Source organism: Nilaparvata lugens, chromosome 7, assembly GCF_014356525.2.
Source record: "Nilaparvata lugens isolate BPH chromosome 7, ASM1435652v1, whole genome shotgun sequence".
Taxonomy (NCBI): domain Eukaryota; kingdom Metazoa; phylum Arthropoda; class Insecta; order Hemiptera; family Delphacidae; genus Nilaparvata; species Nilaparvata lugens.
Window position 1 is genome coordinate 40616335 of NC_052510.1, and position 17241 is coordinate 40633575.

The 17241-nt window shown below is 34.5% G+C and overlaps 1 protein-coding gene across 20 annotated transcripts in view; it reads right to left on the bottom strand.

Annotated features, from left to right (window-relative positions):
• The window catches only part of LOC111043724 (1-acyl-sn-glycerol-3-phosphate acyltransferase alpha), a 76059-nt gene that overhangs the window by 15305 nt on the left and 43513 nt on the right, over positions 1-17241 (bottom strand). For 2 of the 20 annotated variants that reach the window (XM_039432764.1, XM_039432772.1), the window contains exons 2-3: positions 2289-2484; positions 845-978 (exon numbers count right to left, since the gene is read on the bottom strand). In XM_039432764.1, the coding sequence (XP_039288698.1) occupies positions 845-978; positions 2289-2467 (313 nt within the window). In that variant the 5' untranslated portion in view covers positions 2468-2484. The other 18 variants (XM_039432765.1, XM_039432770.1, XM_039432761.1 and 15 more) reach the window with 18 other exon arrangements.

Here is a 17241-nt window from a genome sequence, read left to right on the forward strand (position 1 = left end):
CAAATCTGTTCATTGCTAGTCTCTTCCATTGTTCATAGCTCATACCACCCAGATACTTTAGCCGGGGCCTTCCACGATCCCTTTGTCCATCAATGGTACCTTCCAGAGTACTTGACGTAAATGCGTTGTGTCTTATTATGTGTTCAATCCAAGAATGTCGTCTGTCCCAGAGAAAATTCGGAAGAGATCTCTTTCCCTCCGCCATTTGGGATACCTCCTCATTCGTGACTCTGTCAGTCTATTCTATTTTGAGCATTCCCTTCCAATACTACATTCAAAAGTATTTAGGGACTTTTCATCATAATATCTTTTCCTAATGGCGCCTTATAAATAGTTCACGTTTCAGACCCATAGAGAGTTCATATATACTCAAACGCAACTCTTTTACAGTATCTTTCTTATTCCAAACGTTAGACTATTTGAGGAAAGAAGCTGCCTTTTAGTAATGAACATACCCTTGCTTCTCTGATTCGGTCTTTCATAATTCAGTTTATCTTTTTCATCTTCTGATATAGGTACCGTAATGCTTCCCAGATATTTGAACTATTTAACTTGCTCCTTAATCATATTTATGTACTTATACGTCCTATACAAGGTGATTGGAATGCTCAAGACTTACTTAATGATTTAAGGACTGGTTCCTTAGACACTACTTATGTATTTGATCTGATAGAACATTAAACCTACGGGTCTGAATGTCCTGGAAACCGGGTCTAGGAGTTGAGAGTCTGAAAAAGAGGTTGCGAAGTAAACGAGTGCTTATGTGCAGCCTCCCACATTGAATACTGGAAAAAACTACAGTAAAAATCGACATTATATTCTTGTAACAGTATTTCTTACGAACCTAATAGATCCAGTGCACTCTGATGATTGATGATGACCACACAGCCTGAGTCTTTGACGACATTCTCCAGACCTCTGACTTTCCACTGCAGTCCCAGCAGCTTAGAGATTTGTCTGGCGCCCCATGAAGGTAATCTACATGCATGACAAAAACAAATAATATCCATGAGAATATGGTAAACCGCAAAGTTTAAATAAACAGGCGATTTTTCCAGCCGGAAACAGCAAAACTTCCTTGAATTAACAAAAAAGGTGAACTCGGACTAGTCACTACAATATAAGAATATGACAATCTATTATGATACAACTCAGACCATGGTATCTATCTATCTTCTATCTATATATATAAAAGCGAAATGGCACTCACTCACTGACTGACTGACTGACTCACTCACTCACTCACTCACTCACTCACTCACTCACTCGCATAACTAAAAATCTACCGGACCAAAAACGTTCAAATTTGGTAGGTATGTTCAGTTGGCCCTTTAGAGGCGCACTAAGAAATCTTTTGGCAATATTTTAACTCTAAGGGTTGTTTTTAAGGGTTTAAAGTTCGACTTTTAGCATGTATATTCTTCTTCTCCCAATCTCTTAATTATAATTGAAATTTCCATATCATATGTTACTATAGAACTATAATCTAGATAGAGTACCTCTTCGAAACAGTTGTTAACTGGCAACTAAATTAATAATTTTGTCAGGTTGGCATTAAGTTGAGTTGACTTTGTTAGGTTGGCACCAAGTTGAAGATTTAAATGCATTTATCGCGGAAAAATTGATTGGGCACTGCTACTTCAATCCTGGGAATATTATATTACTAGCCGTCAGGCTCGCTTCGCTCGCCATATCCGTTTAGCCAGACGTTTAGTCTGGACCCCCGACTGGATTGTTCTAACGTATGATAAAAATGCTCAAATGAAAAATGCAGGCGAGCGAAGCGAGCCTGCTGATCTCATTCTTGGACGATCCAGTCGGGTGTCCAGGGGGCGGAGCCCCCATTGATAGACGGATATGGCGAGCGAAGCGAGCCTGACGGCTAGTAGAATATATATGTATAGACCTAGAAAAAATACAAAATATAAAGTGGTCCTATAAAGTAATTTGAAGGAGACAAGAATTAGGGAGAAAGAAGACAAATATGATGCATTGCGTGATATTCTAAAGAGAAGAAAGTAGAAAGACATCTAGGCACAAGTAAATAGAGTGAATAGATATTTTTCTTGGGCCACTCCCGTGTTTCGGATGTACACGTTAAGCTGCCGGTCCCAGCTGCCAAAAAAACAGTCGTTAGGTCATGTCAGAGGCCCTGAAATTGGTAAGTTTCGACCTGAGAACTCTGGCACCAGACCTGAGCCCACTGAGTCACTCAATAGTATTGTAACAATGATAGAATGGTGAAACTACTGTTGTAGAAACCATTGTAGAATGGTGGAACTACTGACAATGCATTCCTGTAATCGCGTGGCGTGAGCAGCATCAGAGGGATGAATACGGTGGCAGCTATGGTGATCAACACAAAGAAGAGCGTGAACTTGGCGTAGTAGCGAGCCACGTGGCTGGCACTCAACACATACACCAGCAGCAGGAGGATGCCACCTCCCAGTACCTCTGTTGGAATCATTCTTGCTGTAATCTTACCTTGAAATCAGACAAAAAACAATAATTAATTTTTGTAACTTTTTTGTGTTCAGTAGGCCACTTATTTACCTTAAAAAATTTCATATGTATTTGATCAAATAGCAAATAGAATGGAATGGAATAGAATTTGATTAGTCATTCAATTGTTGAGAAAATAATGATGTTGTATAAGCCCGATTGGACCTACTTATTATGAAGTTGCGGGTTTCTACACTAATAAAACACTTGAGGCGATTTATACTGATTAGCTTCATTACTTGTAACACACGAGAGTAAAACTAAACACAACTATGAACTGATGAACTACCTAATTAATTACTAGTAAATAATTACAAGTACAATTTCTAGCAAGATACTACTAGTGATATTTACTAGTACTATTACTAGTAGGCCTATAATATTACTAGTATGATTACTAGTACTATTATTAATAATTGCTAGTACGGGCTCAAATGTCATGAATAAGGCACTCCGTGGTCATTTTTGGGTAACAGCCGTGGAAGATGTCTCAATTTCTTTGTCAGGTCTAGCATAATAAGTATCGTGATGATGATAAGTCGAAATCACAGGTAAATACTTCGGGAACAAGATAGCCGCCAAAATTTTCAGGGTTTGCTATATCTTGTATTTCAATAACCATTCGAGATATTAGATTAGAATTACAGACGGTATCTTTGAAATCGACATATTTTGAAATTTATTTGCCGAAAAATTCATACATTAAAAAAATTCGATATAGACAAGTCTAACAAAAACACAATATCTTAATCCAAGGAATAACATGAAATAGAACTTGACTAATCATGAAAACTCAAGATAAAAGTAGAATATTTTAGGCGCCACCAGCAAAAGGAAAAACATCTTGCCCGTTGGTGGGAGTATTTGTATACCGTGAATAAATAAATAAATAAAAACAATAACTTGAAAAGAGGTATCAACTAGAAAGAATAAACGAGTGAATATATAGATAGCTTAAAAACGATAAAAACAAAATTGAATGAGAAAAAAAACAACAAATCAAATTGACATTACCAACACTCAGCTCCCAGTGAAAAAAAACCTCTCCTTAATCCAAGTATCAATCATTCTATCTCGGACTTTTAATTCGAAATCAAATGGTAGAATATCTATAAATCTCGTGCTCATATACATCATCTATCTTCTTATGAAGCTCAACTTTGAATCGTGGATAATATATTTCAAAGATGTGTCAGGTCTTAAGTTATAAAACAGTTTATCAGTTCTGATAAATGTATCTTTGTTTTTCACAAAATGTTTAAGAAGTCTTTTGAAATAAAGTTGCCTTATTGTCATTACATTAAATTCAACAAAGAGGGATTCACTCGAATATAACCTAGGTTTTTTAAAAATTGTCTTAATTATGTACTTTTGAATTAAAAATAAATTAAGAAGGTGAGTGTCATAGTCTCCACCCCATACAACTAAACCATATTGAATTAAAGACTGTACAAAAGCATAGTATATCATCCTGGGACTTCTCAAGTTAAAAATGTTGTTAATTTTTTAAAATTTATAGTTTGCATATTTCAGTTTATTGCAAAGGAAAGTTATGTGTGGACTCCACGTCAAATATTCGTCTATTATTACACCCAGATATTTAAATTTCATTAACTTTTTCAATACATGGGCAGTCACAGGTAAGAGTGTCTGTACAGTTCAAATGCAGCTTCATTCTAAATTCTGCATTGGGTTGGCCACCTGCATTTGCAGCAAAATTTATGAATTTGGTTTTAGATGTATTAAGACTAAGGGTATTTGAGTCCAACCATTTTTTGACTATATTCATGTCATCCTCACCAACTTTAAAAACATCTGTCCAACTCTCATGCGAAAAAATGATGGCTGTATCATCAGCAAAAGAAACTATTTTACCATTATTGAGACTGAGTTTGAGGAGATCATTTACATACAAAAGGAAAAGAAGCGGGGATAAAACTGTTCCTCGAGGCAATCAAAAAGAGGGTAACCGCACAGTACTCTCACATGAATTTAAATTTTTTAATGAAAGTGTTTGCGACCCATCACATAAATAGCTTTTCAACAAAACAAGAGCAATGCATCTTATTCCTAGTTCTTCTAATTTTCTAAATTAATTATCATGGGGAACCATATCGAAAGCCTTCGAAAGATCAAGAAAAACAGCTATTGTCTTTTTATTATTTTATGTTCATACTGTCAATTACAAACCTCAAAAATGACTTAGTGCATCTTCTGTACCTTTGTTTGTCTGAAAACCGAATTGATTTGTCTCAAAAATATCATATTTAATTAGATAAACAAATACACTTTTTTTAAATAAATGTTCAGTTACTTTAGCAAGATTACTAAGTATACTTATAGGCCTATAACTGGAGGGTTCATTCCTATCACCTTTTTAAAAAAATTGGCTTAATTCTGGCAATTTTGAAATGACTTGGAAAAGAAGCTTTGGTGGAAATAGTGTTCACAATATGAGCAATTGGTAAGGATATGAACTCAGCTATCTGTTTTAAAGTAACACTGCTAATTCCATCAATTCCAGGACTAGTATTATTCTTCAAAGTTTTTATTGTATCCTCCACTTCAAGAGGAGAGACTGGAATTGAAAACAACGAATGAGCAAAGTTATGTCTGGGTTTAGAATATTTAAGTTCAGAATGACTATTATTTGTTTTTAAAATTGACCGACATGAGCAAAAAAGTTGTTTACATTCTCTGGATAAATATTAATTTCTTCATTTTCTACAGACTTTTTGCTTATGATTTTATTTACTTTTTTCCAAAGCTTTTTAGAATTACCTTTGCAATCGTTCATTTGATTCTTATAATATATTTCCTTAGCCCTTTTTATTTTCATCTACTATTTTCTTATGATTCTCCAAGTCTTGCTTTAGTTTTAAATTGAATGGTTCTTTTTTTAGCTGTTTATACATTTTATCTTTAGTATTTATCGATTTTATGAGTCCAGGAACAATTCATGGATTCAATGGTCTACTTTTATGGGATATGGATATTTCATAAGTAGCCAGTTGGATATGGTCAGAAATAATATTCAGGAATTGTTGTACCAAAACATCTGTACTGTCAAAACTATTATGAATTTTGGCCGCCATCTTGTTTTTTCCATGATCACAAAATTTTTTGAGATTGCCATGATGAATAATCTCTTTCTACACATCATTACAAAGAGATTGATACCAACCCAAGTCTTTACCTTCAAGGAGTCGTGAGTTACACGGTTTTCTAATAAATTGTTGGGATTGGCATTATATTAGGTGGAAAAGCGTGTTTCCCGCTGCAAACAGTACTTTTCTATCTTTTTCCGATGACACTAGCTGTGGAATATGGACTTACAGCCTCCAACCAGATGACATTTTGAAGCTTTAGAAATATTTTAAAACAGTGTACCAATAACACTAGTGTAGCCTATTTCTAATGCGAATCCATTTACAGAGTGGAAAGTGAAATATTGTCACCAAAAAATGTGTGTTTCAAGTTTTCTAAGTTAAATAAATCATGAAAAGAGTGGTCGAAATGAGACAATACTTTCGAATATCGTAGTTTGTTTAATTCTAAACACTTTGGTGATAAAACTAATCCGATTTCTCTCACAATAACTGAATAGCAAACGATATAAAAATTTCTGTCAATAATGACCGCCATCTTGATTTTTTCAATCATGTCAAATATTTTCGTTGCTATCATCATCAATATTCTTATTCGTCTTGTTGTAACGAAGAGATTGAGACCATTTGCAGGTCTCTATCTTCAAGTAGTCATGAAAAGTCGATTTTATAGCTTGTTACCTCATGCATGAAAAACGCACCAGAAATCATGCAGGGTTTTCTTTGGAGGGCGCTGGAGAACTCATTTTTTTTTTGCCTACAGCGCATGAAGATATATCGTTCCAAAGTTGAGAAAACACTCTAAATTCCATAGATTTCAAATTTCTCTATATCTCTTGCACAAAAAAAGTTATAGTGGAATAAAATTCAGAAAAAAAGTTTTTTTAGGCTTTTGAAGGTTATAACTATAAAAATGTGTTTTTTTTATGAAAATTTTATGAAACAAAAATTGTAGAGAAAGATTTAAAAAATATTTTCGTCTAAAAAACGGTTAAATTCTTGAATGGTTATTGAAATACAAGCGATATAGCAAAACCCTGAAAATTTTGGCGGCCATCTTGTTTCCGAGGTGTTTGCCTGTGATATCGGCTTATCATCATCACGATCCTTATTATTCTAGACCTAACGAAGAAATTGAGACATCTTCCACGGCTGTTACCCAAAAAAGACCACGGAATGACATTTACGCCCGGACTATACACAGATAGAGGATACTATCTATAAGATACTTAATAGTTGTATGTATCCTAATAGTTGGTTCACTAAACCAAATTAAACAACGATATTAATAGTTGGTTTACTATTACCTTAATTACAACTATTTCAATAGTTGTAACGTGTAGCCTATCTTAATAATTAAGATACCAGACATGGGATACTATTGACAGATAGATGTTACAGGTTGATAATATCACATGCGTACGTTAAGTCCCTTACCATAGAATGAATATAACTGTACAAGAATAACTGTCCCCAAGAATACTAACTATGTAAACTACAGAAGTCTTTTATTACGTTTCTGTCACGATTAGAAGTAGGGATAATTCGACAGTAGTTTCTCAACTGACCCTGAGTGAAACACGCGCCATTTATATGGGCAACAGAAGTCTGAAGAATAATATAAAGGTGGCACACACGTCCGACCAATCGCAGCGCTTGGAGGTCGCCAGAAGCACAGAGGAAAGAAACACTACAAAGAAAGAAAGAAAGAAAGATAGAAAAGAAACAAAGAAAAAAAAGAAAAAAAAGAAACAAAGAAAAGAAAGAAAGAAACACACTTTATGCTTATTCCGTGCCAGAAGCTTCTAGACTGCTAGACTGCGTTTGCCATTGGTCGACAGCTCCGTGAAACGAACACGAACGCGCTGGAAGAATCTAGAAGCCCCTCGCCTCTGCCATCCCTCAAAAGGCCTCATCCATAACAATAAGATAGAACGCTATGCATCTCCATATCTCAAAAGCAAAATATTTCGTCAGTTACCCTAATTGAGAAGTGAGCTTGCAATTCCTTCCTATATTTCATTTTCCATTTTCCACTTGCAATTCGCACTGCTTTTCCATATTCCATTGACTTCCCCCTTTCTACATTCCACAACATATTTTACTTATTCTATTCTCTCTTTACTCTGAAAAACCCAAAGATCAGTACTTTCATCGTTCAGTCACTGACATTGTTCGGACCCGGTAAAGCTAACCATATTTGAATCGTGATTGTGGTAATATGGGGTTGAATTCATCGTGAATTGTAAAGTTTTGAATATTTGTTTATTGTGTCAATCTATATAATAATATAAGAGCGAAATGGTTTTTAGCGTTTTCTCAGCTTTATCGAGAACAAATGAACAGAAAATGTTCAAATTTAGTACAGAAGCTAAGCTAGGGTGTAATAATGTTGTGTTAGAAGGAATTTGAAATAACGTCAAAGATACGCCCAAAATCTGCGTTTTTCCAGCGTTTTTTGCACTTTCTCAGCTTTATCGAGAAAAAATGAACAGAAAATGTTCAAATTTACTACAGAAGCTCAGCTGGGCGTAATAATTTTGTATTAGAAAGAATTTGAAATAACGCCAAAGATACGTCCAAAATTAGCGGTTTTTTGCGTTTTCTCAGTTCTTTCATCAAGTAATAGACAGAAAATGTTCAAATTTGGTACAGAGGTTTAGCTAGGGTCTAAAATTTTGAGGTGACTTTAATATTTCATCAAAGATACGCCTAAAATCAGCGTTTTTCTCAGCTTTTCTGCGTTTTCTCACCGTTTTCTAATCGAGCGAGGAATTACTTTGACTGTCAATGAAGCATGAAGCATGCTCAAATGAAAAATGCAGGCGAGGGAAGCGAGCCCGCTGATCTCTTTTTTGGACGATCAAGTCGGGGGCCCAGGGGGCGCGAAGCGAGCCTGAAGGCTAGTTGTATATATTTCTCGCTATACAGGTATACTTTATTATGTATACATATGAATAGACTAGTCTCCTCTTTCGATAGGTAAGCTTATGATAAATATAAGTTTATCAATCAATGTATGTTGTCGATTATATGTTGATGAATTCATGAGGGTGGAAGAGGATCCCAGAATATTTTAACGGGACATTGAAGGGGGTTCTTCATTGAACCTATATGAGGGGGCAACTTTCTTTAATTGACCCCCCTTGAGAGATTCCTGGATATGCTAGTAGTTCAAATCATATATAAAAATTATAAGGTAATCAATTATCAATTATATGGTAATTGCGATAATAGAAATCACCTCAACCCTGACGAAAATTCTACAATCTAATATAATATGGAAATCGATGACATCACAATTCCCCTGAGTTCAATCACTGTCCCGAAAAAGAACCCTTAACAGAACAGTTCCGATTGACATCAGCATTATAAACCATTTACAATTAAGATTCCACTGATAGCAGAACACTCATAACAGAAATTTAACCATTGTTCAATTACACGCGGTTATATATATATATATATATATATATATATAATATATATATATATATATATATATATATATATGTGTGTGTGTGTGTGTGTGTGTGTGTGTGTGTGTGTGTGTATATATATATATAAGAGCGAAATGGCAATCACTCACTCGCAGAACTAAAAATCTACCGGACCAAAAACGTTCAAATTTAGTAGGTATGTTCAGTTGGCCCTTTAGAGGCGCACTAAGAAATCTTTTGGCAATATTTCAACTCTAAGGGTGGTTTTTGAGGGTTTAAAGTTCATCTTTTAGCATGTATATTCTTCTTCTTATTCTCTTGATTATAATTGAAAAATGTCCATACTATATGTTAATATAGAACTATAATCTAGAGAGAGTACCTCTTCGAAAAAGTTGTTAACTGGTAACTAAATTAATAATTTTGTCAGGTTGGCATCAGGTAGTCAGGTTGTTGAGTTGACTTTGTTAGGTTGGCACCAAGTTGAAGATTGAAATTCATCTATCGCGGAAAAATTGATTGGGCACTGCTACTTCAATCAGAGCTATTCCTGGGAATATTATATTACTAGCCTTCAGGCTCGCTTCGCTTGCCATATCCGTTTAGCCAGACGTTAGTCTGACGGCTAGTTAACTATAAAACTATTCTATGACAATTATTTTTCTTGTATTCATTTTTATTTTTTACTGGCAGATAACATGTGCTCCGCAAGGAATCGTGATTACATTTCATAAGAACCAATCAGAGAAGCCTTCTTTTCGAAAATAAACCCTGATTGGTTTTGGTGGCATTTTATTATGAGTTAATTCATAGTGGCATTGTGGCATAGTGGCATTGTTGGCATTGTGGCATAGTTGGGTGGCATTGGGATTGCCATAAAACTCAACAGGATTTTGTGCCACCAGGCCTAAGTGTTTTCATCATTGCACAGCTGTTCATAGCCCATTTGAAACAACCTCCGACTTGGAGGGACATGCAAAGCAGAGAAATGGGAGGAGATCAGCCAATTACAGGGATGAATAGAGTCATAGAAAGAAGCGCAGTTGCCAAGCTTTCGATCAGACTCAGTCAATGCAGTGCTTTCAGAGGAGAAACTACGTATGTGTATCATGCGCTCTTGAACACTCACCAAAGACTACAGACTATATCCACTTTAGTACGGCAACTTTGCCGCCGCTGTATTCCTACTTTTCTCTGCTCCGCATATTATCTCTCTCAAAGATCCAAGTCGAAGGTTGTTTTAAATGTACTTTAGTGGCATCAACCCTCACCGCGACTTACTCGTTCCGTTCGCACCTTGAGAAGACTCAAGTGGATATCATTCTAAAAAATAGAATAAAGTTCTTATAAAAGTCCAATTTCCTGTAATAACGCTATATAACAGAGCTATAACCCTTTTCTTCTCCTATTCACCCTTCTTTCCCTACTTTTATACCCTCTACCAGCCTATTACATGGGAAACCATAGTTGGCTGGGTATTTTTCCTCCTTTCTTTCTTTTCAGCACACCCCACCATGAAGCCTGTCTTTGTATTTCATTGGAAATTTATTTTTGATTGTGATTTTTTGTGTTTCAATTTCTTTTATGTATATTGTATTGTGTTGATTGGAATAAAAATTGATTTGATTTGAAAAATGTGAGCCGTTTTGGGTGTTTCCCGTGGCTTAATTTTGTATATACATTGTATTGTAATTATTTTTGATGAATAAATAAAAATAATATGAAATATGAAACCTTCTATGATGTAAAGGGGAAGTTTGATTCAAGAGGAGATATAAATGAGTTAAAATATCTTGAATATTAATGAGTAACACACCACTTTAATCGAAGAAGCTGCTGAAGTCTGATATATATTCAAGAATCCATGAAAATCCAGTCAAGTACCAGCATATCTCACTACACAAATTCAGCTATGCACCACATGCTGTTAAACTGCTTGAAAAATGCTGTCAACCTTAGTTAACAAACATTAACATGACTGTCATATCAATTACTATAACAAAAAAACAAATCAATGATTCCACAAATCCACAACTCTATAGTAAACAAAGAGAATTTAGGTATTGTAACACTGTCTAGCACAACACTAAGATTTGCTCATAGCAGCACGAAAAGCTTTTCATGGAAACTTAGTCCCAGATGATGGAATCATATAATATTGGAATGAAACACGAAAATAAAACAGTTAATTTTGCCAAAACACCATAATACAAAAATAATACTAACTGGATAAGAGATCACTGATAAGATATCAATAAGATGGGGAATTATGAATGAGTGAGAACCAGATATCTCTTAAAAATAAAAGACAATTTTTTGGATACTGTGTCACTCAAAACACGCACTGAAACACGAAAAGCACAAGAGTTTCCAGCAATAACACTAGAAAACAAATTGGGGACGAAAAGGAAGATCTTACCGTCGACCGACCAAACTATAACTGAAGCGATACCGCAACTTGACGGAAGTAAGCATGGAGTAGACTGTAGGAAGGAAGAGTGGACAAGAATAAGGAGAAAGATAAGAGAGAATTAAACTAGAGAAAAAGAGTGAGTGACTGTGTGAGAGGGAAGGCAAGACCTTGACCTTCACAACAAATATTACACAGTTCCAATGTTATGAGTTGAGTCTACTTTTTTATGTAGTAGTGACGTCATCTCCGAAAGGTGAATGAATCAATACGCAATCATTCTACGTCGATACAGTAATTTAATCAATAGGTGAGAACATTGGCTACTAACTACTAAAAATTGAGAAATTTTAAGGTAAAAAGTTTTTTTTCTGTAGAGATGATGTACACATAAGCTGTGGCTTGTGTATGGCTGATTGGAGGATTATTGAGAAGGCAAGACTTTCAGTTTCAGATGAGTTACAAACCAACACACTGTGTACGCACATTCCACTCCAATAGGACGGCAACAAACAGCATTCGCAACACACAAAAAATGTTAAAAATTGATAATTTGATAGTAAAATAAGATTGATGATTTGATAGTAAAATAAGTTTTTCCTCATGTTGAGGAAGATGTCCCAGGCTTGTGCGTGGGTGATGATGCTGAGATATATAGATTAGTAGAGCTCCGAACCACTGGGAAGCAGCCTCACACATGCTATTTAGCGGAGTCAGCTTCTCAAGCGGTAAGTGGTCACCCGTCCAACGGGTGAAGCAGGCACATGTCGCTCAACTGATATGAGCAATAAATGCTACCCTAAAATATTCCTAATTGATAACTAGTTCTGTTTCCAATATATTTTCATGAGGCAGGTTTCTAAAATTGGAACAAACTTATAAAGATGAGAGAATGCATTGCTCTGTTCCAAAATCAGTACCTATACTAAAAGAATTAATAATTGCTGACAAACACAAATGAAGAAAACAATATATAGTGGAAGAAGACTACATTGAAAAAGTAGTGTACCTACTGTATTCTGTATTCCAGAAGAATGAAAAGTGTCGTATTGTTGTGTGATGAACATAACTTTTCAAAAACAAGTCAGACACTGTTGCGTAGTTTTTAAAAACAGCTGACCACTTTTCAAGGCGATTCACTTTGAGTCAACATAATCTCAGTTCCGAATAGGCCTACTGTTAAGAATGAGAAGCACGCATTGGTATACAGTTATAATAATACATCTAGACCGGAATATTTGTATAAATACAGGCTCTCTTTCATCACACCGGAAATTGAAATTAAAACTGATTTTTAAAATAGGCTACTGGTACTGATGAGGATGCAACATGCACATATGACACTATTTGTCCAATAATGATAAAAAAGTATGGCTTTCCGTATTTCGTTTTGTAAATGAATAGATTGAAGAAGTATCAATAAAATAGAGTATAGTAGTAGTAGCCTGAAGAAGTAGCATGTAATAAAGCCAATCAGTAAAGTGATAGAATACTATTATTGTTTTAAAAAGTTTTAAATCCATAGTACTAGTACAGAAGTATAGTATTAGTTCTACTTACTTTGTATTCATTGTCTACGTTGTCTTTGAATTTGACATGAATTTAAAATTTTGGACAAAATTTCAAATATGTGATAAAGGCCGAGGGTACTTTAATATTCTTTTAGCTTAAATCGATGGGGACACAAATACAAAGATAATATCAGATAAAACATTAGATGTTATTCTATGGCATGAAGTTATATAGAATTAGACTTTTATGATTATGACCAAATAAAGGGTGCGACTTGTGCATTTGTAATGGGAAGAGACAATGTGTGTAAAAGACTGATGAATAGGCTATATGAATTTATCAATTTAAATTTAAGAGAAAATAGAAGAAAGAGTGAATTAAGACAATAATGATTTGATTGAAGAACTGATGATAGGGTTAATTGAGAAAAATGATTGAAGATCAGCTGAATGAAAGGAAAAATGAATGATGAGTAGATGGGGTGCACACACTAACAACAAATTTTCTATATTATCCTTGAAATGCAAAATTTCCAAAAACCTTGTATATACGTCGACGCGCAATTAAAAAAGGAACATACCTGTCAAATTTTATGAAAATATATTACCGCGTTTCGCGGTAAATGCGCAACATGCGCAACATATAAACATTTGAATATTTAAACATTAAGAGAAATACCAAACCGTCAACTTGAATCTTAGACCTCACTTCGCTCGGTCAATAACTCAATACTACTAACTTAAAAATAAATTCATAACTTATAATACATCAAACTATTCAATACAGCATATTAACATGAACACAAGTCACTTTTTCACTCTATTTGTTCACGATATTTCATGTCACTAGAATACAGCACTGTACCTACTGTTGAGAATCGGCTTCACACTAACTGTCGAATCACGAATATTGTTCTTAAACTGTGAGTCACCCACTATTATTAGCAAAAATGAGTTAGCACTCTATATGTATTTCAACCAATATTGCAATAAATCCACTCTTACATTATTGCACACTCATATTGCAAACAACTTGCATTATGCTCTGTATGAAAACATTACAAGTCTCATAATCAACTTACTTAGCGGAAAAGTTGTCACTCTTATCAGTCCACTCTCAATGACGTCATAATCACAAAATAAAGTGATGCAGCATGTTTTTTTAATTTACTAATTTGAATCGCTTCTTATTAGCACTCCCTTTATTTATCACACGTTTCATACACAAACTCTCAACTCAGAAGTTAGGCTACATAACAACCCATGCCATAGAGAAGAGATACTGATTATTCATTCTATAACTTACCCACGCTGTCATCCAATGATGTCATAGTCAGGCGATCAAGTGACACAATGTGTTTTCAAATAATGTGATACTTTGAAACGGACTCTATGAATACTCTCATAAGATACCATACGTTCCATTAATAAGTCGCCAACATCCACGCTTGATAATGACGTCACACAGTCACTCGACAAAGTGACGCAACATGCTGTTTAAAATGCACGACTTTACTATAGAGCGAGGGGCGAGGGGTAAGTCCATCACAATTCGGACCACTACTTCAAATAATTCTTCACTGAACCGGCTTCACTTCAATCTGTCAGCATTGGTTGAATGGGGAGCATTGACGATGTTTTGTAAGGAATACTGTCCGTTTAAAGTGAGTCCTACTAGTGCACAGTTCAGTATGAATAAACGGATATTAGCTTAGGTCATGGCCGAATGTCAAAGTCAAGGTCACCACTCTATTGTATGTTTATTTTAACAAGTATTTGATTGATTCATTTACACCTCTACAATCACATCGTTATTTATGAATGGTTTGTACTACTTTAAGTTGTCTTTAACCAGATAGCTTTATACTCCACGTAACTTATAGTGGCGTATCAGTTTTATAGTAATATAACGTATCGGTCAGTAAGCTTTTACAATTGCATTACGTTAAAAGAGAACAATTAATATGTATCACCATTTGTAACCAAGTTATAATTTTTGTAAATATTGGGTGCTCCACCACTTCCCAGATGGGAAGAAGAGTTAAAAAGGAGATACATAGCTGAAGATGGTAGAGCAGATATTTCAAAGAAATAAAAAGAAGAAATCATTCTAAGGAATACAAAATTTATTGGTTTACAATATTTGAAAAGAAATAAATTTGAAATGTATAGTTTAAAAAGTTATATAATTTAGGCTATGAAGAAAAGGAAAACATACTATTATAGAACAAGTCTTTATTTATCTTATATAAAAAAGGAGTTTCTATTTATATCAATTCGATTAATTTCTGATAATTATTTATTTAAGATTATGAGGATTTTCCTCTTGGTTGAAATATTCTACATTTTATTTATTATTTTTATATTCCTATAAGAAAGAAAAACATAATGACATTATAATTTTAGTTGAAGTATTCTACATTTTATTTATTATTTTTATATTCCTATAAGAAACTTTTTTCAAAGTTTTTCGATCTTTATGCTATCAAGCTATCGAAATGAAAAAGTTTTCTCAGGAAATTTTTTTCCGATGATTATTTTTGAAATATGAGCGTCTAAAGTTGGAATTTTTGGGACAGATCATTTTCAATTCGATAAACTCTTCATGGTATTTTTGATAGAATGAAATGAAAATTTCCGGAAAATATAAATTTTTGAGAAAGTTATTCCATTTACAAGAAATCTACAAAAGGCGGGTAAAAGAAAGGAGACGGGGCCGCCTAAAGCAATGGATGAACAGGTAGAAGTTCTAGTGACCCTTCAGTGGTCGCCTATTGTCAATGAGTTTCGACATTTTCGTGGTCTATTGTTAAGGATTCCACTCCCAGGAATAAATTGGTGGCCCAGTCTGATTACTTAAAGGCATTTTCAGCTGTAAACCAGTGGTAGCCTACATTGATTGGATAAACACACACATTACTATCGATTATAAGTACAAATTTAGTCAAACTAGGAACGTATTATTTTTTATTTTTTCATAAAGATTTTTACTTTCCTTGCCCTATTACCATAGGTAAGGAAAGTATTGCTTTCCAAAAAAAATTAATGTACCCCAATTTCTAAAATTTCTACACGTTTCAAGGTCCCCTGAGTCCAAAAAAGTGGTTTTTGAGTATTGGTCTGTATGTATGTGTGTGTGTGTGTGGTGTGTGTGTGTGTGTGTGTGTGTGTGTGTGTATATATATATATATATATATATATTATATATATATATATATATATATATATATATTATATATATATATATGAGTGTATGTGCGTCTATGTAGTGTGTGTGTGTATATATATATATATGAGTGTATGTGCGTCTATGTACACGGTATCTCGTCACCCAATCAACGGAATGACTTGAAATTTGGAACGAGTCCCTACTAGCTAAAACCGCCTTCTAGAAAGCAGACGGGGCCACTCCGGCCACTAATAAGGGTAATGAAGCGGATTGAGAGGACAATAGAGTGTGATAGTCGAGAGTTGGAGGATGAACCTTTTTGGAACAATAGCCCAGTGTACAGGTAGCGCGGCCCCGTCTCCTTTCTTCAACCCCAAAAGGCTAAGCTCATATCTGTACGTAAATGCATTCAGTCCTTCATCCTTTATAGAAAAACCGCATGCCGATCACGTATAACGTATAGTACACACTTCAACCAGAGCCTCAAATTTCATCCTCATTATCGAATCAATACAAATAAGCAACTATAGCTTACTTAATCAGAGAAGGATAATAGCTATACAACAATATTCATTATGGATGAATAACTATAATATTTACTTCCACAGAAAACCTATCTGCGTAGAGACTAATGCGTTACAAAAGTATCCGTAGAGAATTTAGAGAGGGATTATAATACTTATCGACCACCTCTGTATATAAACATGCAAACTCAATGTTTGTTAAGTCTGCAGCTTCTAATAGATTCCAACCTGAATCTAACCAACCACACTTTTCTATCATGTATTGTTTTGTCTATTGCCTTACTTCTAGTGATGAAAATAATAGAGCAACAATACGAGTGAAGTCACACTTATCTTGACCTCGACAGAATATGAATATATTACCTTAACAGAAAGTTGAATATGATTTTAGAGTATCATCAGAAGTATGAAATGATGTTCGTGGTTGATGTTTCCTGAAATATTTGAAAAATTGATAGCTTGGTAATATCAAGAAAAACGAGGGAACAAAAGTGTACACTAAGAATAATTACTAAAACGCAAAACCATTAATGAGAAACATATCCACAACCACTAATGAGAAACATGTCTTAGGTAAT